At 37.4% G+C, this 26,881-nt stretch overlaps 1 protein-coding gene and 1 non-coding gene across 5 annotated transcripts in view; one reads left to right on the top strand and one right to left on the bottom strand.

The window, feature by feature from the left end:
• Window positions 1–21,889, bottom strand: part of CDK15 (cyclin dependent kinase 15) — an 82,518-nt gene extending 60,629 nt beyond the window's left edge. Inside the window, exons 1-6 of one of the 4 annotated variants that reach the window (XM_019436633.2) lie at window positions 21,639–21,886; window positions 20,779–20,928; window positions 20,484–20,581; window positions 12,846–12,925; window positions 2,664–2,758; window positions 1,857–1,919 (exon numbers count right to left, since the gene is read on the bottom strand). In XM_019436633.2, coding sequence (XP_019292178.1) covers window positions 1,857–1,919; window positions 2,664–2,758; window positions 12,846–12,925; window positions 20,484–20,581; window positions 20,779–20,928; window positions 21,639–21,761 — 609 coding nt within the window. In that variant the 5' untranslated portion in view covers window positions 21,762–21,886. Of the gene's footprint in view, window positions 1–1,856; window positions 1,920–2,663; window positions 2,759–12,845; window positions 12,926–20,483; window positions 20,582–20,778; window positions 20,929–21,638 lie in introns of all 4 variants that reach the window. The other 3 variants (XM_019436635.2, XM_019436632.2, XM_019436634.2) reach the window with 3 other exon arrangements.
• Window positions 21,890–23,401: 1,512 nt separating this feature from the next.
• LOC128772666 (U6 spliceosomal RNA) lies at window positions 23,402–23,508 on the top strand. The gene has a single exon (XR_008416816.1). It is a non-coding gene; the product is annotated as a U6 spliceosomal RNA (small nuclear RNA).
• Window positions 23,509–26,881: the final 3,373 nt, after the last annotated feature.

Consider the following 26,881-nt stretch of genomic DNA (forward strand, 5'->3'; position numbering starts at 1 on the left):
GTTGCACAAAATAATACGTATTCTTACTAGGTGTAACATACCCTAATATTTTCTATTCTTTTCTCATCTATTCTATTTCATTTTTTAAAATGCTGGTTGCTGATTGCCAAATTGATTTCATAACCCGCTAATGGGTCAAAACACAAAGACTGAAAAGTAATGTAGTTCATTTAACCCTAACAGTCCATGGCTCTGGGATCTTCTTTCCTGAACACATCCTCTACTTCTCTGTTCTGTATCTTTGCTGAAAACATTCCTTCCGTCTGTGACATCTTCCCCTATTACAGACTCTTGAAATGCAATGTATCTTTTAATGTCTGCCTTAATAAAAGCTCTTAAAATGAGAAGATATCTTTTATTTTTTTTGTACATCTACATGAGGCCTTATTTCTCACTCGGTATTATTCACAAATGTCCTGTAACAGTATTGGTGCATATTTCTTATCTCTTGTTTTTGGTTGTAAGGCCCCTGAGGGCAGGACTCATGTCTTCTTCATGGCTTCTTATCCTTCTAATCATTTAGCACAGTGCCTGGTATGAGAGTCACTCAAGCCTGAAAATATTCTATCTTTCTCACAGTTATTCTTTCTCTAAGCCTTCCTCTATCTAATCAACATCTCTAGTTCCTTGGCTCTTCTGTTCTGTCCCTAGCTATCAGCAACCTGCCTATCTTCACTTCCTTCCCTCAGATTAGGCTCCTTTTAGAAGTCTCTGACCATCACTGTAACCTCTCTCTTGACAGTCTCCTCAACTCTCTTGCCCAACTGTCTTTTTCTTTCATATGTCTGGCAAAACCCCAACTCTGAATCACTCTAACAGTCTACTTTTTATATTCCTCTATTTGAATTGCTAAGCGCTGCCATTAAAAAGGAAATCCCATGATCATGAAGATAATTTAATGGTTTTCATTCTCACCGGCTATCTTAAAATGTTTTCACTCTCCTCAACCCCTTGTCCTCAAATCTTCTTTTCCCCTTTGCTTGTAGGACTGGATGGGTCCCCTTACTATGAATTCTCATAGCGTTTCTAGTTAACATGGCCATCGCCCTTATCACTTTGCTTCTTATTGCCTATTTAAGTCCATATATCTTACTGGGCTTTAAGCTTATTGAAAGTAAGAAACACAACTTATTCATTATTGGAACCTCAAAACTTAATATAATATGAAGTACTCAATCATTCTTGAATGAATGAAGGAAAGAAGGAATATAAATATTAGTTAAATGAATGAATATGAATACATCATATACAAATTTCATATATGTTATATCAAGGACCAATTAATTAATTAATTAATGCCAATAAAAACCTTAGGGCATGAAAAGTATGAAATAAAAATGGTTTCTAAAATTCATAACAGACATAGAATTACAGCTAGTTGAGAGTTTATTATTATTTCTATTCCAATGACTAGAAAATGGAATTTGGTCCCATTTATAATAGGATCTGATATAAGAGGCAAACAGATAACTAAATTAGACCTAACAAAGGTAATTTGTTTGCTGATTCTATTGGGAAAATATAAGTACAACACTATCACAGACCACAGTAGTCTGCCACGAATAAGGTATTTATTTTATAATGTCTTAGCTTCACTTCTTTCCTTTTAATGCAATTCTTTTTCATTGGTGTATATTTTTAAAGACACATTTGCATGATGGCAATGACTAACAAGGTTAAGCTTCCTGGAAAATGGCTAGACATTGCTCTATATCTTGAGGGGCAACTCTTGAAAAAAACTTTTCTCTAGAATATCAATGATAGGCATCTTCTTACTTAGTATCATGAGACTTTGCTTTGTGATGACAGTCTGTTTCAAAATTCTTCTCCTGAATCCTGACCCTCAAAGTACTCACCCTGACATTGTGAGGATGAAGCCCTCCTGGGTGCTGAGACATGTACTGGGCCAGGTCTGTGTGCTACACAAAATGGTGGAGAGAGTAACATTAGTGGAGCTTGAACAGTGTCCTAAAGTAGACCATAGATTGGCGGTCAGAGGTATTATAAAGTTCAGAATTTTTGAGACTAAAGTACAAAAGATACATAACCAGGTTTCCTGAGACCTCACTATTAAGGTCAAACACAGGGTGTCTTTCTAAATGGCTTCTTACAAGGAAGCTTGTTTCTCATCACAAAAAGATGCTCATTTTAAATGACTGCCACTGAAGGCAGTGGAGCGGGCATTTCTCACTCTCCTTGGAGGCAAGTCAAGTATACATGCCCTATGATTTATTTCAGCTAATATCTGAATGTTTTTCCTTTCAAAAATATGAAAATGAGTTATTTTTAGTAAACTTGTATACAATTTTTAAAGACCTTGTGATTCATGTCTTTATTGTCAATGAAAAAATGTTGGATTCTGCTCAGATGGTAATTAAAAATAGATAAAAAATAAGTACAAAAGTTTTATTGAGGAGGCAAGCTCAAAGTGCTTATTTTTTATTGTTGGTAAGGGGGGGAAAGACAACAAATACAGTGGGTAAAGAAGCAGGACTAAAGGAGGAGTGTAAGAACAATAAGCTCTGGCAATCATAATAATGAAAATTTCCATGACACTTTCCACATTGTAATGAAAGTTTTATCATGCCATAAAATATTAACAGATTCATTGTACAAGCACCAGGCTTTTCCCTCATGCTTTATAGAATGCTGGGGCAACTCACCATGTATTCAAAAACAAATGTCAGTGTCTCTTTGGTATGGATTATGTCGTGCAGGAGCACAATATTGGCATGTTTCAAACCCTTCAGGAGAGAAGCTAGAAAAAATTAAACAAAATATTAATTCAATCATTGATAATGAAAGTACTGCTTTAAAGATGTCAAGCAGTATTTATTTTTTAAACATTTCAAATCAATCATTCTGATTTTTTTATTGCTGGGAAAAAATTCTCATGAAATAATATTAAAAATTACAAAGGACCTTCATCATTTGTCAAATGGCAAGCCACTGCATTTACATAACTTATTTTTCTTACAGGCTAGAGCAGTTGCAAAAAACTATGTTTCCATTTATCTAATCAATTTCATCAAAGCACTCAGAGCACTTTGCAAATGCTTCCCTCTGGGAATCTTATCTCTGCTTCAGAGTTACAGGAGAGGAGGCCTGGAGAGATAAAGGCCATTGGAGGAGCAGGAAATGGAGTATTCTGCCTTCTAGAGTAGGACTTTGCAACATGTGACCATTCTCCAAAATTCAAAGTGTCACAGAGGGTCAGCAGAGCCCGTGGATGTGATTAGTGGAAGGCAGGGATAAGGGTATGGGATGAACATAATAGAGTGGAGAGGATTTCTTAAAGGCAGAATTGCCAACCTCTGTGGAAAGGAGAAAATGCAAACTTGAAAAGAGGACAGAGCCAATCTTGGGGAGCCCAGGGGAGTGGGAGTGGTGAAGTTTGAGGACTGTCTCTTGCATCTTTAATAACAAATTATTATTAGGTCACTAAAGGCAATCATTTTTTTTTTTTTAATTTTTATTTATTTTTGAGACAGAGAGAGATGAAGCATGAACGGGGGAGGGTCAGAGAGAGGGAGACACAGAATCTGAAACAGGCTCCAGGCTCGGAGCTGTCAGCACAGAGCCCGACGCGGGGCACGGACCGCGAGATCATGACCTGAGCCGACGTCGGCTGCTTAACCGACTGAGCCACCCAGGCTCCCCACTAAAGGCAATCTTAAAAGGGAGAAGTCAGCACAAAAGGCCAGTGAGTGGCTGGGAAGGAGTCTGAAAAGCTCTCTTTGGGAGCTTCAGGGATATGAACCCCCCCCCCCCCCCCCCCCGAGCTTCACAAGGGTGGAGACCAGAAAAGGCATGATAGGGAGATGAGTCTCAGTTCAGGACATCCCTGCATGAATAAATAGTGTCCTTAAGACTTACAGGAAAGGCAAAGTGAAGTATAAAAATTCAAATCAATGTTCTGCAGGGTATGCTTGTATGTCATGAATCTCCTTCACCAACTCTTCCCCAGAATTCCATAAGATTAAAACCAAACCCAAACACTACCTTCAAATTTTGGAACAAATTACTCCTCTCAGGAATCTTTCCTGTTGTAATGATCCTCTGCTATTTTGCCCTTCTGATAGCCATTTTCTTTTCTAGTGGGAATACCTCCACTTTCCTCTGGGGAAAAATCCCTTTGCCCACTCAGTCCATGCTTTTCCGGTGGTGACTTTTCCGGTGGCTCTCCATGCTGACCCCATGGCTACCCACGACTGGGCGTGTCCCCCAGGCCTGACCAGAGGACAGTACCCTCTAGCCACAGTGATTGCTTCAGAGACAGGCACAAAACCCTACTTTGCTGGTGCCATCCAGAAAGAAGTGCTTTCTTTTCCACTGTGAGAAGAAGGCTGAGCTTGTAGGATTTCACCAGGAGCTTCTCTGGCCAGATTACCAACACCTGGTGAGAGCATGTCTGGGAATAAAACTAAGGCAGAGAAAAACAGTGTTGGGGATGGAGAGGCATGGATTCCTGGTGATGTCATCTACACCCTGCTAGCGCATAGTTATCAGAACTATTAGCTGGTGACTTTCCTTCTTAACATCAGTTTGAGCTGGGAACCTTTAATCACCAAAGGAGCCCTATTATATCTGCTAATCTTACTTTGCTCTAATGACTAATACTCTAACTTTACTTTTTGCCCCCCGAGTCTTTATGAGCTAAATTTATTATTTCATTTTTACAAACACATTGCTTTGTAAATGTAGTAAACAGTTTCACAGGCATTTGTTTGATGTCCCTACCCCCACCCAGCCTGAAGGCTACATGGGAATGGAGGGAGTGACTTTTCCTCTCTTTTGGATGCAGCTGCACCACCTAGTACAACACTCAGCCAAGAGTAAGCACTTAATTTGTCAGATATATTTATTGAATGTCTTAACAGGGAACTGACTGTGGAGCCAGAGGCCTTAATGTGAATCCTGGCCTCATCACTTTTATCTGAGTGAGCTCAGGAGAGTATCACACTCTTTATGAAAAAAAGATAATGCCTTTTCTGACTTGACTTCACAGGGTTGACATGAGGATGGAATCAGATGTTATGTGTGGAACCCTTGGAAAATATAAACCATCACATGGTTGCAAATTAGAATTAATATCCCAGCCATCAGTTTCTTCTGCCCTCCCTTTTACCTTGAATTCCACTAAACTCCCACTCCAAGATTAGTATCTTTAACTTTTGTTTATGTTCTATTTCTGCTAGAGTTTTCAGCACCTTCCATATTTATAACAGTGACTTCTTACCATCAATTGAGAATGCTGTATTTTGTGTAATTTTTATTTATGAATTATGTTAATTTTCTCTTCCTGCACACACATGTATACACACACATGCATTACAAAGCATGAACCAAAACTAGATTTTAAGGGAAATGGATAAAGCTGAAATTGTTAAGATATTTTAATTTTATTTTTAATACAATTTTATTCTTACTTAAATTTGATCTTGCTAAAACTTGTGATGCTTATTTTTAAAATCATGGTGGTGATGGGGTGCCTGGGTGGCTCAGTCAGTTAAGCGTCTGACTTCGGCTCAGGTCATGATCTCACAGCTTGTGGGTTCGAGTCTCAAGTGAGGCTCTGTGCTGACAGCTCAGAGCCTGGAACCTGCTTGGATTCTGTGTCTCCCTCTCTCTCTCTGCCCCTCCCCCACTCACACTCTGTCTCTCTCTCTCTCTCTCAAAAAGTAAATAAACATTAAAAAAATTTTTTAAATAAAAAAATAAAATCATGGTGGTGTGTTTTCTTAATCATGATGGCTTAATACTATCAAGGAACAGTATCTACTTAGGATGAGGCTCACTGCTAACAATGGTGTGGTTATAAAATCTTTATTTTATATAGTTTTCTTGATAATTTCTGCTTTATAAGAGTAGGAAAAGTGTCAGTTTGACCACTTCTCTGTTGTTCACTTATATTTATATTATTAGTCTTATCTTCAATTCACAATTTCTTTGCAGAAATACTTTTAAACTCCTCTCAACTCTTTTTCTCATACCCTGATCCAATTCAGCAAATCTGTTGGCTATACCTTCATAACATGTCCAGAATCCCTCCCTTCTTGCCATCGCCTCTGCTATCATCCCAGGCCAAGCTATCATCATATCTTGGCTGAATTAGTGCAAACACCTTCTAGCTAGTCTCTTGCTGCATCCTCTCTCCCTTCCTGTAGTCTGTCATGCACAGAACAGCCAGCTACTGTGATCCTTCTTAGATTGAAGTCAAGGCATGTCTCTGCTCCAGTGGTCTCTCATCTCACTCAGAATAAGATACAAAAGACTTACAATGGCCTGTCCAGCCATTACCTCCTTGCCCTCATATTCCTATTCTTGCTCACTTGGCTCTAACACATTCGCCTCCTAACTGTTCCTTGGACACTTCCAAACACATTTCCTCCCTGGGTCTTACAATTTTCCTTGTCTCTGCCTATAATCCTCTTATCCCATTGCCTGTGCATTTCTTCCCTTGCTTCCTTCAGGTCTCCACTCAAACCATACACACAAAGTCTAGGCTTCCATGACCCTTCTCCGTGAAATAGCAGCCTCCCCACCCCAGACCTACCCTAGTGATCCTCTGTCCCTTTGCCCTGCTTTTTTCTTCTCCACAGCACCTACTGCTTATTAAACCAAACATACTACTATTTTCTTTCTTTCTTTCTTTCTTTCTTTCTTTCTTTCTTTCTTTCTTTTCTTTCTTTCTTTGGGGGAGAGGGGGGGAGAGAGAGAGAGAGAGAGAGAGAGAGAGAAAGAGAAGCCCAAGCAGGCTCCATGCTTAGCAAGAAGCCCAACTCGGGGCTCCATCCCATGATCCTGGTATCATGACCTTAGCTAAAATCAAGAGTGGGATGCTCAGTTGACTGAGTCACCCAGGTGCCCCTCTATTTTTATTTTCTATTCACCCTTAAGAATGTATTTTTATTTTCTATTCACCCTGTAAGAATGTCCCCATTGAAAGTAGGGACTTCTGTCTTTTATGCTTATTGCTATATCTCTAGTGTCTAGAACAATCTTTGGTCTATTACAAACATCAAATCAATATTTACTATTGAATTAGTGTCACTAATTACCTAATGTCATTTCTATATCTATAATTGGTTGGCATAGGGTGTTTCTGTGAAATGCTCTCATTCCTTGTTTCTCTTCATTGTCTTCCTCATTAGATTATAAATGTTTGAGTGTTATTGCCATGTCTACTACAGCTTTTTTAACACCCCCGAACTACTGAAATACTTCTTTGGAAACTGTGGCTTTTGGTGAGTAATAATAGGCAATTTACGTGACACAGTAGATGATGTTTAAAGAATTTATCTCATGGTATTGTTTGGCCCATCTACTAAAGGGATCTAAAATGCTTACAGCTTCAGATGTGTGGGTCTCAAACCCAAGAAGAAAAGGTCTTTCTTCTAACTCCAAGCCTGCCTCATAAACTTCAGAGCAGGATATGGTGTGTTGTGCAGACTCACAAGCTGAGGGATACAAAAGCCACCTGAGAAGGGGAAAGATCCTTAAATCAGAGCATCCTGGTTCCTGTTAAAATTATTGTTTTTATAATTCACACATTCTAAGTATACCTATCTCTGTGTTTCTTCAAAGAAAAGACACACAGATAAATTGGGGAGGCTTTAAAGCTCCAGAAAAGTGGAATCACAATGGAATTTCTTTGAGTCCTTTCAAAATACTTCCATGGTGATGATGATGATGATACTTCATTGAGCATTTACTACATGCCAGGCATTGTTGTAAGCATTCTGCATATATTAACTTGGTATGAGAACACTCAGAAAGCCAAAGAGAAAACCTGAAGGAAACAACAGAATCCCAAAGATCAGGAACAAATGAGCCATAACTGAACATTATTCAGCTCATTTACAAAATGCAAAGTATTTCTTTCTTTATTTTAAATGTCCAAAAGTAGATGACCAACTGGTTGAACATTAAATGGCATTTAGTTTGATTCTCATATATGTAAGATATTTAATAATTTTAAAAAATGTTTTCATCTTGCAATGATATGAAAATATTTATTTTCTTGGTTTCGTTGATTTTATTGGGGGTTGTGGCTTAGTGAAGGTGTAGGAAAATTGATGCTTTCCAAGTGCAATGGGTCATGATGTTTTGATTTTACTCTGCTGTGTTCTGTTTTAGTTTGTGTAAAAGACGACGATGACAAGGAAAAACAAGGCTGGCCCTCAAAGTGCTAGGGCACATATATATGTAGTGAATAGCTGGCTGTGAGCTTTTGAAGGCATGGATTGTCCCTGTCCCTGTTTGTCTATCTCCTGCACCTAGCATAGGCCTGGCATGTGGTGCTCAATATGTGCTTGCAAATTAATGAAGACCAAACTGTTGTAATTGAGTTTATGTAGCAGTCAATAATGGAGCCAATTTCCATCCTCAACCTCCACTGAGTATTGAATTAAAAAGAGTTTGTGGTTCCTGATGTTACATTTTTTCTGGCCTGGGTGTCACAAATCCAGTCAATGAGTTGAGTTATTCATTTCAAGAAAAGAAATCTAGATAAATTTAAATAAATGTTAAGACAAATGTTAGATACTTATCTAATTTCTTTGGAATTGTAATCCAATCACATATCATCATCCTGACAATGTTTTGTAAAAATATAACTATACACATGTAAATGTGCTATGTCTGTGCTATGATTTGATTGCATTCAATGGAGGACTTCTTGTCAACCAGGCCTCCCACAATCTATTTGTAGTAACAGGCAACTGAGGAGTTCTTACTGGTATCCTCTACCACATTGCATGACTTTGGGGAGGTTCCTTAGTCTATTTTTGGTTCAGTTTTCTTACATATGGACTGGGAATAATTACTTTATGTTTTCTTCAAGAAATTTTTTTTTAATGTTTGTTTATTTTTTAAGAAAGAGAGACACAGAGCATGGGTGGGGGAGGGGCAGAGAGAGGGCTACACAGAATCCCAAGCAGGCTCCAAGCTCTGAGCTGTCAGCACAGAGCCCGACGTGTGAGTTCGAACCCACGAACTGTGAGATCATGACCTGAGCCGAAGTTGGATGCTCAACTAACTGAGCCACCCAGGTGCCCCTGTAATGTTTTCTGTTAGAGAATGATATTGAAAGATTCTCAGCTAAAACTGTTTCTAACTTAAACATTGCAATTGCTGATGCTGTAGAGTACATGATAGAATCAGAATTGACAAATTTATAATATTATTTTCTTTAAAATATTTCTTCTGCATTGTGCTTAAGGTTTATACAAAATGTATCATAAAAACAGATTTCTATTTTTATTTTTACTTTTGTTAAAGGAGAAGTGCTTGAGTTACAGATTTCTAAATTTATCATAATAAAGTAGCATTAGAATAGAATAGATTCTAATATCTAACAATTCTGATTATTAGTTCTGAGGCTCGGACAAGTTACTTCAGACTCCTCCATCTGAACAACAAAAATAACATGCTTTACCTACTAGAGTTGATGTAAGTGTTTTTTTAAAAAAAAGGTAATGAGGGAAAGGAGGAGAAAAGATTATGTCATATATCTAGTCTTCAAAAAAGATTAGTTATATGACTGCTTCCTAAACAAATGCTGCTAAGAGAGTGAAAGTCCTGGGTTTGAACCGAAAGTTTCCATTTTTTATTTTCCACTTAAAATAATGCACATTATTAAGACATTGATACACAGTTTCATAAAATTAGGGAATGTGTTCTTATATAAAAGCTTAAAATATTCACGTATTCAAATAAAAGTATCTTCTCCTAGTTGTAAAAATAAACATTTAAAATATAATTCCAGAGCCAATTATGGAAGATTTTTTCAAGTTGTTATAAAGGCAGCTAATCTTTTTAATTAGCAAAGGAATGAGGGTAGGGAACATGTCTATTTTGTGCACTACTATGTGTCTAGAAGCCAACAGAGTACCTGGCCATAGTAGGTGGTCAATAAATATTTGTAGAATATTCATAGAGAGTGTACAGATTTTTGAATCAGAGAGATTTGGTTTGAAGCATGGCTATATGTTAGAATAATAGTAATATCTATCTCTAGAGATTGTTAACAAGATTGGAAGAGGTAACATATGAAAAGTATCTGGCATGTGTATTAAGATATGTTTTCCTTCGTGTTGTTCATACTTTTGCTGATTTCATAATATTACATGTTAAGATCAAATAGTATTCCAAATGGCCAGACTAATGAACCACCACATGTATTCTACTTATATATAAAGAGACCATGCATGTAGTAAAATTCTATTCAGTAAATCTTTGGCTGATATCCCATCAGAGCAGCCAAACTGTTCAGGAAAAGTAATTCCTGCTTCAAGGCTTAAAAAAAAAAAAATCTGCATTACTTGTTCAGTTTTTCTGCATGTGGCTTTCGGTTGCCTTTTTAGCTAGTGACCCAGGGTTTTAACTAATGAACTCCAGCTGTTCTTATTTTGCCTTCCATCCCTTCTCATTTAACCTCCTGTCTCCCTGGTCTCACATCCTTAAAGTTCTTACAGGAAAAATGGGACAGTGCCAAAGTTTTCAAATGAGGCCTCATCCCTTCTTGAGGGGAGAGGGCTTCTTTAACAAGGGCTTCTAGCTTTCTCAATGATGGAAAAAGAAACATTCATTGTTGGAAAATGGATGCCTAACAACCTCCAATGTGTCAAAAATCCTCTTGTGGTTTTTAATATTATACAAGCAAAGCGTTCAGTAAGGTAAGTCCATAAAACAAACCAAGAAAGTCCACAGCTGAATACTAAATGTAATTGCAAACACCTGTGAAGGAGAGGCAATTTCTTAGTAAATATGCAATAAAAGAAACATCTACCATACAGAACAATACAGATCCAGCTTTTCTGAACCATGCTGAGAACCATCTGTTAGCAAAACTGGCAAAATTTTTCATTGTTAAGTCAAATGTCAACCTGAAAAACTTGGCTGTGGGCAAAATCTGAGCAAGGCAGTCCTGAAGTAATAGGCAAGCTCAAACGCACAAAGACAACACCATGAAAATGCGGTGAAGCTGGGCCAGAGGCTCTCCCATTATATTGGTGACCTGGGGATTTCTATTATGTTCAGAAATACTATTCAACCTATCCACACAACTCCTTCTAAATCTGATCATACTTTCATGGGGACCACTAATAAGTACATTAGTAAATGCAGCTTCCATTATATTAAACACTTAAAACCACACTTTCCTCCAGAATGCACCTGATCCTACCAGGATGAATTCCCGGCTAACCTGACGGCCATTTGGCCCCTATACCCAAATTCAAAACGACATATTTCCCAGGGGCTCTAAAAGACTTTTGAAAATGGCATCAAATTCAGTTATAAACTCATTTTGTAAATTGCTTTTTCCATGCCTGTTTGCATAACCCATCCTTCCAAGCTCAGTTCAAAATCTACTGACTCCATTAGCCACACTGAGACTAACTGGTTCTCATATTAGTTTATGTCTCTTTTTAACCTCCATTATAACACTTGTAACCTGAATCATCTGCTCTGTTAAGACTGAAAATGACAGAGAGCAAAAATCAGGGCTTTTTCTTCTCATCCTTCATAATGCCCAGCAATATGCTGGGCATATAAGTATGTGTTCCATAAAGAAGGGAAAATAGTTAACAGGGGAGAAAGTAAAAGAGAAGAGACATTTCTTTTCTTCTTCTTCTTCTTCTTCTTCTTCTTCTTCTTCTTCTTCTTCTTCTTCATCGTCGTCTTTTTTTTTTTTTTTTTTCTGAAATTGATAGCTATCCTATCATCATTAGATTTTAAATGGCTCATGTAGGGGCGCCTGGGTAGCTCCATCAGTTAAGAGTCCAACCTGAGCTCATGTCATGATCTCGTGCTTTATGGCTTTGAGCCCCACGTCGGGATCAGTGCTGACAGCTCAGAGCCTGAAGCCTGCTTCGGAGTCTGTGTCTCCCTGCCCCTCCCCTGCTCATGCTCTGTCTCTCTCTGTCTCAAAAATAAATAGAAACATTAAAAAAAGAATAAATCATAAAATGATAGTATAAATATGCTCCAAAAACTATAATGAAGAATATGGTTGCAATTATTATTATTTTTTAATTTAAATTCAAGCTAGTTAACATACAGCGTAGTACTGGTTTCAGGAGTAGAATCCAGTGATTCATCATTTATATAAGTGCTCATCCCAACAAGTGCCCTCCTTAATGCCCATCACCCACTTAGCCCATCCCCCCCCCCCAGTGCCCCTCCAACAATCCTCAGTTTTTTTTCTGTATTTAAGAGTCTCTCATGGTTTGCCTCCCTCTCTTTTTAACTTATTTTTCCTTCCCTTCCCCTATGTTCATCTGTTGTGTTTCTTAAATTTCACATTTGAGTGAAATCATGATATTTAACTTTCTCTGACTAACTTACTTCACCTAGCATAATACACTCTAGCTCCAACCATGTTGTTGCAAATGGCAAGATTGCGTTCTTTTTGAATGTTGAGTAATATTCCATTGTGTGTAGATATATATCTATATCTATATCTACACACATTCCATTGTGTATGTATATATCTACACACATACCTACCACATCCTCTTAGCCACTCATCCGTTGATGGACATTTGGACTCTTTTCCATAATTTGGTTATTGTGGATGGCACTGCTATAAACTTTGGGGTGCATGTGCCCCTTCAAATCAACATTTTTGTATCCTTTGGATAAGTACCTAGTAGTATAATTGCTGGGTCATAGGATAGTTCTATTTTTAATTTTTTGAGGAACTTCCATACTATTCTCCAGTTGTGATTATAATATTACTTCTAGAAATATCAAAAGCTAGATGCTGAATGGATAGATTCAATGGATTTTTTTTTTCTTACCAAATCAAGGACCTGTAAGATAGATCTCTTGGATCTTACCTTCCCGAATAGCTGTAAATGGGACTCCTTCCTCTTCATTCATGCTAATGACTTTTAGAGCCACTAGTTGTCCATTTATCCTGGAAGAGTCGGGGGTGGGGACAGGGATGGGGAGGACACACATTTATTGAGATGCTTCATAGCAGCAGTTTATACTAAGGATAGTTTAATGAAAGAAGCTTTTCCTTCCAAATATATTCCAGCATATGAATCCACAATTTTCTAAAAATAGGCAGTTTTAAAAGTCATATGTATGTATACCAAAATATTTTTTTCCTCTTTACTCATTATAGAAACTTTGGAGAACACAGAAAGGCACTAAACCCATCCTCATAATACTTTGATGTATATTGTTCCTTTCATTTCCTTTTCTGCACTTATTTGGACCATCCTTATTTTTCATCTGAATTATTGTAGTGGCCACTTAACAGTTTCCCTACTTGTACATTTGTACTCCTACTGTCTCAATAGAGCAGCCTGGGGGATCCTTTTTAAGGGAATTTCAGAATAAATCACTTCTCTGCTCAAAACCTACCATTATTGTCACATTTCACTCTGTTAAAATTTTTTTCTTATGTATTTATTTATTTTGATAGAGAGAGAGAGAGAGAGAGAGGAGTGTGTGTGTGTGTGTGTGTGTGTGTGTGTGCGCGCGCAAGCAGGGGAGGGGCAGAGGGAAGGAGAGACAGAATCCCAAGCAGGCTCTGCACCATCAGCACAGAGCCTGATGGGGGGAGGGGGAGGGGGGGGTGCTGGAACCCACAAACTGTGAGATCATGACCTGAGCCAAGATCAAAAGTTGGATGCTTAACTGACTGAGCCACCCAGGTGCCCTGGTCACATTTCAATCTGAATAAAAGCCAAATTCTTACAACTACCTTCTAGGTGCCACCTGACCTGCCCAGGCCCACCATTACCTCTTTCTCTAACCTCCTCTTGCTCTCCCCTTATTCAATGTTTTGTTCACGGATGTAAGTGAGGTGCCGGAGAACTGAGATTTTAATACATGTATAAATACGCGATTTTCAATACAGCAGGATTCATGTCATGTTATCAGTAACTTGCTTTTCTGCCATTTTTCTTTTATTCATTCTTTACAGTATAGGATGATATTTAATTAAATATTTAATAATGATATAATATTTTATCATATAAATACACTACAGTGTGTTTATGCTTGGCCGGTTCCAAATGCTTTTGAAATGTTTCTTTTGACTATTATAAAAATACAGTCACGATCATGTCTGTATCAGTCTTTTCACACAGCCCCTATTCTTTTCTTAGGGTTGAGTTGGAATTGCTAAGTCAGAGTATGCTGTGCACAAGTTTTTATTGTTTTGAATGCATGTTCCCAAATTATGCCACAGAGTGATACACCACTCACTGGTCATGAGAATGGCCATCCCAGCACTTTCTTGCCAACACTGGGCAGAGTTTTTATTTTGTTTTGTTTTTTCATTTTTTAGAACAGATTTAGATTTACAGAAAAATTGAGAAGATAGTACAGAGAGTTCTCACATACCCCACATCCAGTTTCTTCCACTGTGAATATATTAGTATGATACATTTGTTGTAATTAATGAACCAATATTGATACACTATTATTAACTAACGCTTATAGTTTATTAACTAACGCTTATGGTTACTTTGAGATCATGACCTGAGCCGAAATCAAGAGTCAGCTGCTTTATTGACTGAGCCACCCAGGTGCCTCATAATAGAACAAAATAGAAATAGTTGAAATGTCCAACATTAGAAGAACAATTTAAAAATGTGTGGTATATCAACACAACGGAATATTTTGAATTCGTGACAAAAACTCAAGTCCAGAGTCATGTAGAAAGTGGAAAATATTCATGATAAAATAAATAGAATACAAAATAGCAAGCACACCATGTTTGTAACTTTAAATAAACCATGTGCAAGTACAAGACAAATTATGCATGTGCAATTGTTATGCTAGAGTGATGGATTATAGATCATTTTTCAAAGTTATTTGTTTACTTTGAGAGAGACAGAGCAAGCAGGAAAGGGGCAGAGAGAGAAGTAGAATCCCAAGCTGACAGCATGGAGCCTGACACTGTGAGATCATGACCTGAGCCGAAATCAAGAGTCTGCTGCTTAACTGACTGAGCCACTCAGGTGCCTCATAGATGATTTTTAAGTTTATTTTATTTTAATTTTTCAGAGAGAGAGTGAGAGAGGAGATACAGCATGAGCAGGGGAGAGGCACAGAGGGAGAGAAAGAGAACCTTAAGCAGGCTCCATGCTCAATGCAGAACCCCATGAGGGCTTAATCCCAGGACCCTTGGATCATGACCTGAGCTGGAATCAAGAGTGAGACGCTTAATCGATTGAGCCACCCAGGCACCCTGATGATTTTTAAGTTTTAAAAATTTACTTGCTGTTACATATTGCCTTTTTAAAAAATAACATTTACAAGTTTATTATGGTTTTCCAACTTGATTTCAAAATGCATTCTTTTTATCTTTTTTAAAGTAGATATGGTAGATATGGTAGATATGTAAAAATTTATGAAATCAATAAATTTATCTATCTTAGTCTTTTTGACCTTGGGACATAATCAACGTACAGAATTTGTAGGTTAAATCTGTACAATGTCTGATACGTTTACATATTGCAGTGTGATTATCAGGATTTCTTTAGTTGTTTTTTTTTTTTTTTTTTTAGTTTATTTATTTATTTTGGGTGGGGGGAAGGGCAGAGAGAGGGGGAGAGAGAATCCCAAGCAGGCTCTGGGCTATCAGTGCACAGCCTACACGGGGCTCGACCTCCCAAACTGTGTGACAATCACCTGAGCTGAAAGAGTTGGACACTCAATCGACTGAGCTACACAGGCGCCCCCAGGATTTCCTTAGTTTTTACCTAATGTCCTTTCTCTGTTAGCATACCACATTATATATAGTTGTCATGTCTCCTTAGGCTCCTCTTGGCTGTGATAGATTCCTAGACTTGTTGATGACCATGACAGTTTTGAGGAGTACTGGTGAAAAATTTTGTAGCATACCTCTCTAATTGCAGTATTTCTGATTTTTTTTTTTTTTTGATTAGACTGGGGATATGGATTTTGAGAAGGTAAAGTGCCATTTTCATCCCATCATATTAAGGATACATACTATTGTCAGAATTTATGACTTTATATTGGCCTTAATCACCAGGCTGAGATAGTATCTGTCAGGTTTCTTCACTGTAGTTCTTTCCCCCCCAACTCCCTGTCCACAGTGTACTTTTGGAAGAATGTCACTATGAGTAGGTCACACTTAAGGAGTGGGGATTTGTGCTTCAACTCCTTGAGGGTGGGTTATTTACATAAATTATTTGGAATTCTTCTGCACAGGAAAATTGTCTCTTCTCTCCCATTTATTAATTTATTGAGCCATTTATTTATATCAGTGTAGACTCGTAGATATTTATTTTACACTTCGGGTTATAATCCAATATTAGTTTATTTTGTTGCTCAAATATTCCAGATTTGTCCTTTGGGAGCTCTTTCAGTTGGTTCCTGTGTCCCTTTGACATACCCTCATAAATGTGGGGTTTGTTTTTTGGTGTCATACTTTTATCTTCATTTATTTTTTGCCTATTTAATTTGCCTAAAAAGGATTATCATATTTTGATTTCTATTTCTTTAACTACTTGTGGACCTGAATTTTCTTAAGTTTATTGGTCTTTTCTGTTCTTTTGTGATTTGCTAATTTGCATTGGATATTGAAATATTTTGCATATCTTTTTAATTGAAATATTTTGCATATACTTTTCACCAATTTCTTTTGTCTATTTGAACATGTTTTTGAAATTTGGAACTTTAAAATTTTTATGAAGTTCAATATTTTCCAAAATGTTTTTTTTACTCAGAGCATACCTCTGTGAAATTCTCTCCACCCCCCAAAACAGTATTTTGGTCAAATATGTTTAGAAAATGCTTTACACTTTAAAATTTTTCTTGGGGCACTTGGGTGGCTCTGTCAGTTAAGCATCAGGTCATGATCTCACGTTTTGTGAGTTAGAGCCCTGCATTGGGCTCTGTGCTGACAGCTCAGAGCCTGGAGCCTGTTTCAGATTCTGTGTTTCTCTCTCTTTCTGCCCCTCCACTACTCTCTCTCTCAAAGATGAATAAACATTACAAAAGTTTTTTTTTTCAGTTTTCTTAATCTTTCTTAGATAGTAATGGTATACATTAACATTTTAAAGATGCTGAGAGCATCTATAATAAGGAATCACATTTTTTACTTTGTTTTAGGGTTCCCTGCAACAATTTGGCAATAGTAACTTTCAATGAAATATCCTAAGGTCTCTCAGAACTAGGGCTCCCTAGAGCATACATGGGTAGATGGGGCACCATGGACACTTAAGGGTTCTGACTTCAGTGTTTTGAAGAGACAGACCTTTCTAGCCCAAAGGTTACACAGAATTCCTCTACCTATTCTTCCAGCTCTTATCTCTTCTTTTTCATTTAGCTCTTTAATCTACTAGGAATTCATATTATATATTTACTTTACTCCAAGTTGCTAACTATCATCCCAGCTTCGTTTATTGGACTGTCTTCTTTTCCCCACTGATTTGATAGTGATTTGATGTATATACCATGATTATATATTAGACCTTACTAATACTTAGGTTTGTGACTATTCTGGACTTAAAAAAATCACATTTCTTTGATCTGCCTTTTCTTATACTATACTATTTTAATTATTGTGGGTTTTGAACATATTTAGAATATATTAAAACTTGATGGGTGCCTGGGTGGATCAGTCGGTTGAGCATCTGGCTCTTGATTTTGGCTCAGGTCATGAGATAGAGCCAGGTTCTAGCTGGCTCAGGTTCGTGGGGGAGCCCCTGCCTTGGGCTCTATGCTGACAGTATGGAGCCTGCTTGGAATTTTCTCTCCCTCCCTTCCTCTGTCCCTCCCCTGCTTCTTGTGCTTGTGCGCACTCTCTCTCTCTGTTCCTCAAAATAAATAAATAAACTTTAAAAAATAACATATATTAAAACTTGAAATTAAAGAATCACTGACATCTTTGCACTATTAGATTTTCTAATTCAAATATTCTGTACTTCAATAATCTCTGGAATAATCCATAATACCTTATACACCCCATCTATTGCAACTGCAGCTCTTCCCTGTCCACGTGTCTTTCCACTCTCCCCTCCAATGCCTGGCCTCCTCCTGCCTCAGGGATTTGTTGCTTGCTGTTCCCTCTGCATGAGGCTGTCTTCCACTATACATGCACATGGCTCCTGCCTCACCTTTGTCAGAGTCTGTGTTCAAGTGTTCCCTTCTCATCTCTCTATTTAGAATAGTCATCCACCACCCTACTCTGGCGCTCCCCATCCCTCTCCACTGTTTTATTCTTTCCCAAAGAACTTTTCACTCTTCGATAAACTCAGTCTTTCATTAATTTGTTTATTGCCTATCTTACCGTGACTAGTATGTACACTCCGTACGAGCAGAGAATTTTGTCACCTTTGTTCTCCAATGAATCTTTATTGTCTAAAAGAGTGTCTGGCACACAGTAGGTACTTAATAAATATTAGTAGAATGAATGAGTGCCTGTCTGACTCTTTCTCAAGTCTTTATGTCCCTCAGTTACCCTCACCCATTTTTTGACAGTAATGATTTTTGTTGTTGATGTTGTGAGAGTAACTTCCCTTACTGAACTTTCTAGTAACTGGTTATTGTTAATACACAAGACAACTTTTGATAAGTGTATTTTGATTTTGTAGCTGATCACCTTATTCTGTCATACTGCTGCTACTGGCTCCTTGGATTATTGCCTTGGGTTTTTTAGGTAGACAATTCTGTAATCCACAAAAATGATAGTCAGGGGTTTTCTTTGGTCATTGCATTGGCTAGAATATTTGCTATAATCTTTAACAGTGAAGGATAATGAGAATTCTTGTCCTATCTCTAAATCAATGGAGGTGTCTCTAGTATTTAAGAAAGAAGGTATGTGGATTGTTGATTTGAAATACTCTACATCATAATGAGGAATTATCATGCTATTCCTATCTTGTTCAGAGTTTTAAAAAGTAGTAATTGGTGTTGAATTTATTTGGCATTCATCTCTGTGATTTTTTTTACTTATTTTAAAATTATAAATGTAATGTCTTTGTGGTAAGGAATAAAGTGAAAAGTCTGAGTAATCTTTCTTTGCCCACCACAGTTTTAGCCACTAGAAGTAACTACATTTCACAATCTCTTATGCATTTTTCCAGACTCCTCAATGCACACATAAATTTATACATGCATAGTAAACCTGAGTACTTTTTTTCTAAATGAGAATATAGGATACATATTGTTCTGTAACTTGCTTTTGTTTCTTAAAGTATCGGACATCTCCTTGTATTGGTACATCTCCTTCATACTTTAGATGACTGCACACCACTTCACTGCATGGTGATTATTTAGCTAGTACTCCATGAATGGGCATTTGTGACCAGGTTTTTACTCTGATTTTTTTACTTTTTCTATTATAAATCTTGCTGCAATGAATGTACTTGTATGTATATCTCTATGCACTTAAACAAGTATTTCTAATGTATTTTTTTAAGTTTATTTATTTTGAGACAGAGAGAGAGTGAGCCAGGGAGAGGTAGAGAGAGAGAATCCCAAGCAGGCTCCATGCTGTCAGCTCAGAGCCCAATGCAGGGCTCGATCTCACAAACTGCAAGATCATGACCTGAGCTGAAATCAAGAGTTGGACGTTTAACCAACTGGGCCACTTAGGTGCCCCTCTGATGTATTTTTGAAACTATTACTCAGTTGACTCCCTTGAAGGAAACATTTTATATTCTTAGTTCCTAAGATAGTCTATGGAATTGTATTAAATAATGTATATAAAATGATTTTTGCCTAAAATCCTGTTTTAACATTAAAAACTAATAATGTGATTACTAGGATAAATAATAACTAGTCTTACAATATTTATATTACATTTTTAAAATTAACATTTAACTACTATTGAGCTACTATTTTCTCCATTGGAACATAAATTAAAGAAAGCAGACCTTCTGACTTTCTCATCTTGACTAAAAACCAATGAAGTTCATGGATCTTTCACATATGTTCAATAAACTTCATTAGCCAAAATGGGCACTTGGCTTCTGGATTAGCATTATTTTTTTTTCTCCAACCATTTTATATATTTTACAAGTATACAAACCCAAATACTAATAATTTTTTGCATGTATCATGCTTTGTAGAAACCAAGTGCAGCTTCTTCTATGAAGGTAAGAGGAAGAATGAAGGAACAAATTCAACGTTGCAAACTCTGTCTTCGTATTTTAGGGAGAGACGTGAAAAACCCTTTAGAGACACCTTACCAGCTGCATTTGTGAAGAGCAGTAATTGTTCTTTGGGTCAGCAGTAGAAAAATTCTACTTTAAATTGAATAAAAGAGAGAGAAGTTGATAAACGTCTTAGTGAACTGATTTTAATTAGGGCAAGAGAAGTTTGTTTTCCTTGCCAGACTATTTAAATCACCATGTCTCTCCCTGTTGACTATGGTGTCTTACCCTGGTCCTGAACTTCTGTCATGTGTTACCTGGCTCTATAATTTCAAATCAGAGGGGTGGGATCCTCATCTCTAGAGTCTCTCCCAGCTATGAGTTACTCACCTGCTAATCCCCTTGTAAACTGTGGCATAAGAACCTTCACCCAGTTTCTCCAAGTTCAAGTAAGATGAGGCTGTCCCAAAAGGGAGGTTCTTCCTCTGCTTAAGGGGAATGGGGAGGGGAGAGAGGTGGGAAGGAAAGAAAGAACACGTTTTTTAGGGTTGACATTTTTCCCAGAGAAATTAGCATTGCCCAAGTATACTTGGGGCCCTCTCAGTACCTGCCCTAGAAGTAAAGGCCAGCCTCCTAGACAAGCATGTATTAAATCATTCTACTTCAACATCAGCTGTTCACTCACCCACTGAAAACCCTGCCTCAGATCCTCTTCCTGAAAAGAATCACTGTTACTCCGTGGCCTTTTACTCTTGTACTTCCGGGCACGGACCGCCTGAAGTCCCCTGGGGTGAAATGAAGTCATGGAACATGATGCTTCTTTTAGGTCTGTTAGCTAGAGAAAAAAGACAGTACAGGAATAAAATGTATGCAAAGTCAAGACTCAGTGGCTGGCATAAAGCATTTTTTCTTCACTTATCTGATTGTTACTCTTCAGATGTTTTCTAAGCCTCCTACACCCCAAAAAGCAAATCCTTTCCTGAAAGTCAGATCCTTAAAAAAGACCATAATGATATCACCTGCTAAAACTCTACATTGTTTCTTCACTTAAAAATATTTCTTTAACACTTAGATTAACCTAAATCTCTCTGATGGATGGTTTCCAATTTTTCTCTGTTTGGTTCAGTCTTTTCATGTTCTTTTAATTTATCTCTTTTGGGGAATAATTTTCTAGTATGTCATTGCTAATAGTCATAAGCTAATCATTGTGATTTTGAATCCATAGCATACCAATACTGCAGCTTGCTTTCTGGGGCTCAGCTGTGTAATTAGGACTTCAGATATTCCAAGAAAATAACTACTTTCTCAACTTCAAGTCAACTGAATTTCGTGTAGCCCAAAGCATAGGATTATTTTTCCCTTTTGCTTTACAAGAACATCCCCAAACTTGATAGCAACAGCCATAAATTCTCAGTGACTTTAATAGAATTTTCTTTTTATTGTTTTTGACCCATCGCAGAGAAATCAGACCCTGCTCCAGAAAGGGAGTCTCTGAGCTCCCTAGTTTATCAACAGAGGTAGATGCTCCTCCCGGGTTACAAATACCTCGATCGCAGCCTCCGCCGGCACAGGCGCAGTCCTCTGACAGCTGTGTGCATCGCCTCCCTCCCAACAGCGATGGCAGCTGCATCCAGGCTGGAGAGTCTTTGTACACAGCTCTTGACCCATAATCTTCTAGGTTCAAGGAGAAAACCCGCACTTGAACCTCTTCCCCTCTGCTTCTCCTGTCCTCGTTCGCTCCCTTTTTGCCAGAGGTCAGCAATGCTGGAGCTTTCATATGACTCACATGAGGGCTGTGAGCGGAGCAGCCTCATGACTTCAGCAGTTTTCCTTATCAGCGCAAGAAACTACATCGAAAAGGTGGCTGCCTGCATTCTTACGTGCGCGACCGAAAACAGGACAGCTAATATTGCATAGAATCAATCTTGGCACAAAGTTCTTATTCCAGGCATAAGTTAGTGCTGTTAGTATACCTAGCTTTTATGAATTTACATTGCTTATCCATGTAAATGATAATGATATTGATTAGGCTTCCCTGGTGCTAAAGTGGACATGTTGAGGAGTATTTTCTCCCTGCCTTTCATCTGAAAGCGTTTTGCTTCTCAGACTTTAAAATAAATTTGCAACCTAGCCAGCTTTTAGTAGTGAAAGAAACCACAGAATCATAGAACAAGAAAATAGTTCTCTGTCTCTTTGCCTCCAAGCAATAGTATATAATATTTAATAGCTCCAGAGCGGTAGTCATCCATTCACTGATTCAAAAATGATCTAGTAAGCACCTGTGTTGTTTTTACTATACAGATAGTGATATTATCCAATGGTGGGGAGAGAGGAGTTTGCATAAAATATTTCCTTCTCTTTCTCTCTTCTTCCCACTCCTTCCCCCACCCCTTCCTGCCACATAAATGCAGTTAATGTTTACCATATTAATAGCATGACATGTCAAGGAAATAGCTTGACTTAACTTTGTGGTGTTTGAACAGAACTTTTTCTCTCATAGACTCCTAATGTTATTGCCACTATAATGTACTAATCAGAATGAGACAGAATGTAGGATACACACGCACACACACACACATACAATCAGTATCATTAAGGGGTGAAAAATGAGTCATGTCTATTACCACAGCAATATTTATATATATTTGATACCTGAACCTCAATAGTTAAAGGAAAGTTTCAGAGAACTTAATTATGAACATTATGAACATATTTAATTAAATATGAACATTTCATTATGAATTATGAAATTTGAAGTTTTATTTCAAAATTTCCATAAGAGAAGAGATGTAAAATAGGCCAGTTTAAAGATTCACTCAAATTAGAGACATTTAGTAAAAAAAAAAAAAAAATGACCAGTTAAACTAATACCTCAAAAATTTTTATTTGGTTAAAGACCAAATAAACCTTTGACCAACAATCAACAGAAAGTGAAAGAAGTTAATTTCTCAGAATACTTAATTCTGTTAGAATTTATCATAATTTGATTATAATACCTTTTATGAGAAATGCTGATTTCTGCCTAAAAGGAGATTGTGAATTTTATCATACAAAACCCAGACCATGCATGAGACAGTTTTTCCTTATCACCCTCTAATTATCATAAGTTTTAGATTTTTTTGAATGGCTAGCATTTTTATTAGCTAGGGGGTTATTCACCTAAGTCACAAATTGCTTAAATAGAATAGCCTGATATTTTTAAGGTTTAAAATGCTATGTTTAAATACTAGATGGGCTACTCAGGGAAACTGTGAAATACCCTTCAGAATTTTCAAAAATTATTTACAGTCTTCTTTAAAGTCAAGGAAGTGCTCAGTGCGGAAGCACATATACTAAAATCAGAACAATACTGAGAAGATCAGCACGGCCCCTGTGCAAGGATGACACACAAATTCCTGAAACGTTCCATATTGAAAATAAATAAATAAATAAATAAAGTCAAGGAAAAATATTAAATGACTTCTTAATTCTAGCTCTAGGGGCATCTGAGTGGCTCAGTTGGTTAAGCATCTGACTTTGGCCCAGGTCTTTATCTCAAGGTTTGTGGGTTCGAGCCCCACATCAGGCTTGCTGCTGTCTTTAGATCAGCAGAGCCTGCTTTAGACGCTCTCTTTCTCCGTGCCCCTCCCCCCACCTCAAAAATAAATAAACATTAAAAAAAAAAAAAAAAAGATGTTTGGGGCACCTGGGTGGCTCACTTGGTTGAGCGTCCGAATTCGGCTCAGGTCATGATCTCACGGTCTGTGGGTTCGAGCCCTGCGTCGGGCTCTGTGCTGACAGCTCAGAGCCTGGAGCCTGCTTCACATTCTGTGTCTCCCTCCTTCTCTGCCCCTCCCCCACTCATGCTGTCTCTCTCTCTCTGTCAAAAATAAATAAACATTAAAAAATTAAAAAAAAAAAAGATGTTTGCTAGATCTATGTCCAAAACAATTTTTATTATCAAATATTTCTGAGTAAGGACAGAAGATTTAGATGACTTCATTTTGAACTGTGAATTGGACCCAGTGCTCACACCACTCCAGGTTGGCGGGACCTACCTCAGCAACCTGGTCAGTTTCATGGCTTGAGAAGCCCACTATGTTGTCTCAAAGCATGGCCACTGTTACTTCTACCTCCCCCTGTCACAGACCAAAGAGCCCCCACACATGAAGCTGACTGACAAGAGAGACTCCCATGCCTGGCCATAGCCTGTCAGGGTCAGGTGACACAATCGAGACATGAGGAAGTCCCGCGGAGTGCACTGCCATTATGATACCCACAATGTCTGTTAAGGAGGTGAGGCCAGCTCAGAAACATACTCCCTGAACCTGCTTGCTTTCCCTCCTTCTCTGCTTTGATTCCCTTTCTCCTCCCTTCTATTTCCCGGGGATTGCACATGACTTCTCCTCCTCAAAATTATTAAGTGTTAGCATGTAAGCTTTTGCTTCAGGCTGTGTTTTCGGGGAATCTGTATTAAGACAAATAGTAGCCATTTTTTAACAAGCAGTAAAATCACAGGTTATAGACAATTTCAGGCTAGATTCTCCCTCCATATGTTTTTGGAGTCCTTTTTCCTTTCTCAGTCATTGGGTATTCAAACTACTCTACTATGTTTAGCTGAAAATTTACACTTTTTCCAATATTTGCATTGTCTAAATTTAGCCCAATTATTAGGAATTATGGTTTAATTATAACCTTTCTAGAATATGTAGATTATCACAAGTATTCAACAGACAGTAAGAGGAGGAATAATGTGAAGTTTGTCAGAAACATTAAAAATAAACATTCATACAATGGAGCAATATGCAGCTATAAAAAGGAGAGACCTCTATGTAATGATAGGCTATGATCATCAAAATACATTGTTAGGTGGAAAAAACAAAATGCTTTTGTGTTTTTGTGTGGCAAAGACATGAGGAGAAATACACTGTAGTCAGTAATTTTACTAACATTAGCAATATTGCTATTATTTGAAACTGTTATTGGTGTATTTTAGGATTAAACAAATACATAATTATGACAATGTCATCAGAACTAAACTTTTCAGCATAAGAAAAAATAGACATAAATATCAAATCAAACAAACCAAATAAAAATCATGTTATCTTTATCTTTTTAAGCAATCTCTACACGCAATATGGGGCTCAAACTCATAACCCTGAGATCAAGAGTTACATGCTCTACTGAATGAGCCAGCCAGGTGACCCCAAATCATGTTATCTTACATTTTATTTGGAAATATCCATATGAACTTATACATTTTTTTTCTTTAAAAACAAAATTCTGTCAGCCAAAAGACCTAGAAACAATGTTGACTCAATAGTAATGAACAACCCTAGTACTCCGTTTGTGGTCTCTAAATACCATTTCCCATTAAAAAGAATCAAACATCCATGGAGAAATGGTGGCTGACTACCAAGAACATGAAAGCTAAGAAGTTATCAAGAAAGATGTCCCAGAACTGATTGTTAGCAGAAGGGAGATGGATGGGGGCTTGAGTTAAATGGGTGATGGGGATTAAGAAGTGCACTTGTGATGAGCACTGGGTGATGTATGGAAGTGCTGAACCACTATATTGTACACCCGAAACTAACATTACACTGCATGTTAACTAACTGGAATTTAAATAAAAACTTTTTAAAAAAGAAAGATGTCCCAGGCTCATCTTATGTCAATGGAAGTCATCTTAAAAGGATGTAGTAGCCAACTTGAAGGGACTCCCATTTGGCTTAAGATGGGACAATGTGAGTATCAAAAAGAACAATGACTGCAATGGATTGAAACACATGAAATACATAAAATCCATACATTTATCTAAACAAAATTGTCACTTAGAGGTTTCTAGTGCACCAATTCATGACTGAATATTGATAAATAAGGGGGGGGGGATCAAGTTTATTTTGTCTTTTATACAGAAATTGTTTTCCCAGTGTTATCAGGTAATTAATGAGGGGGAAATTCTTCCTTATATATGAATTCCAGCTAATGAAGAAGAAATGTTAGAAGTAGAAAATTCCCTATTATACAATCATAGAGCTAAGCAGCAATCATCAATGAAGGCTAAAATCATTAGGTAAAAGATTGATAAGGAACTTTGCAATGAAGGGTCAGGCTTACAACATCTGAGTCTACTGACCCATCTTAGGGAAATTTGGGATACCCAGCCACTATGAGCCAGGAAGTATACAGCATCACCTGTGATATATTTTTGGCTAAAGAAAAAAAATTTAGAGGCACCTGGGTAGCTCAGTCAGTTAAGCATCCGACTTCGGTTCAGGTCATGATCTTACAGTTCATGAGTTTGAGCCCTGAATCAGGCTGTGTGCTGACAATGTAAAGCTTGCTTGTGATTCTCTCTCTCCCTGTCTCTCTGCTCCTCCCCTTCTTGAGCTCTGTCTCTCAAAATAAATAAACTTGAAAAAAAAAAAAAAACAGGAAAAGATTTGGAATCTAATCAATTGTCTAAGATCTAAAAACAAGTTGCAAGAAATATAGAGGACAGAGAAGTTAACACCACAATGAAGCAAACAGCCAAATCAGAAAGGACAAATAACTTGATTCTCTAGCAATTAATGGCATAAAAAAAAGTGAATTATAAAGTTTTGAAAGACACAACAAACATAATATGTAGACCTTGTTTGGATCCTGATTTGAACAAATAAATTGTAAAATGACATTTCTTTTTTCCCCAGCTTTATTGAGGTATACTTGACAGGTAAAAATTGCATATATTTAAGGTGTACAAGATGACATTTTGATATATGTATACATTGTGAAATATTTACCACAATGAGCTAATTAATTAACAT

The sequence above is a fragment of the Panthera pardus genome, unplaced genomic scaffold (genome assembly GCF_024362965.1).
Source record: "Panthera pardus isolate Hobbes unplaced genomic scaffold, ASM2436296v1 HiC_scaffold_10, whole genome shotgun sequence".
NCBI classification, from domain to species: domain Eukaryota; kingdom Metazoa; phylum Chordata; class Mammalia; order Carnivora; family Felidae; genus Panthera; species Panthera pardus.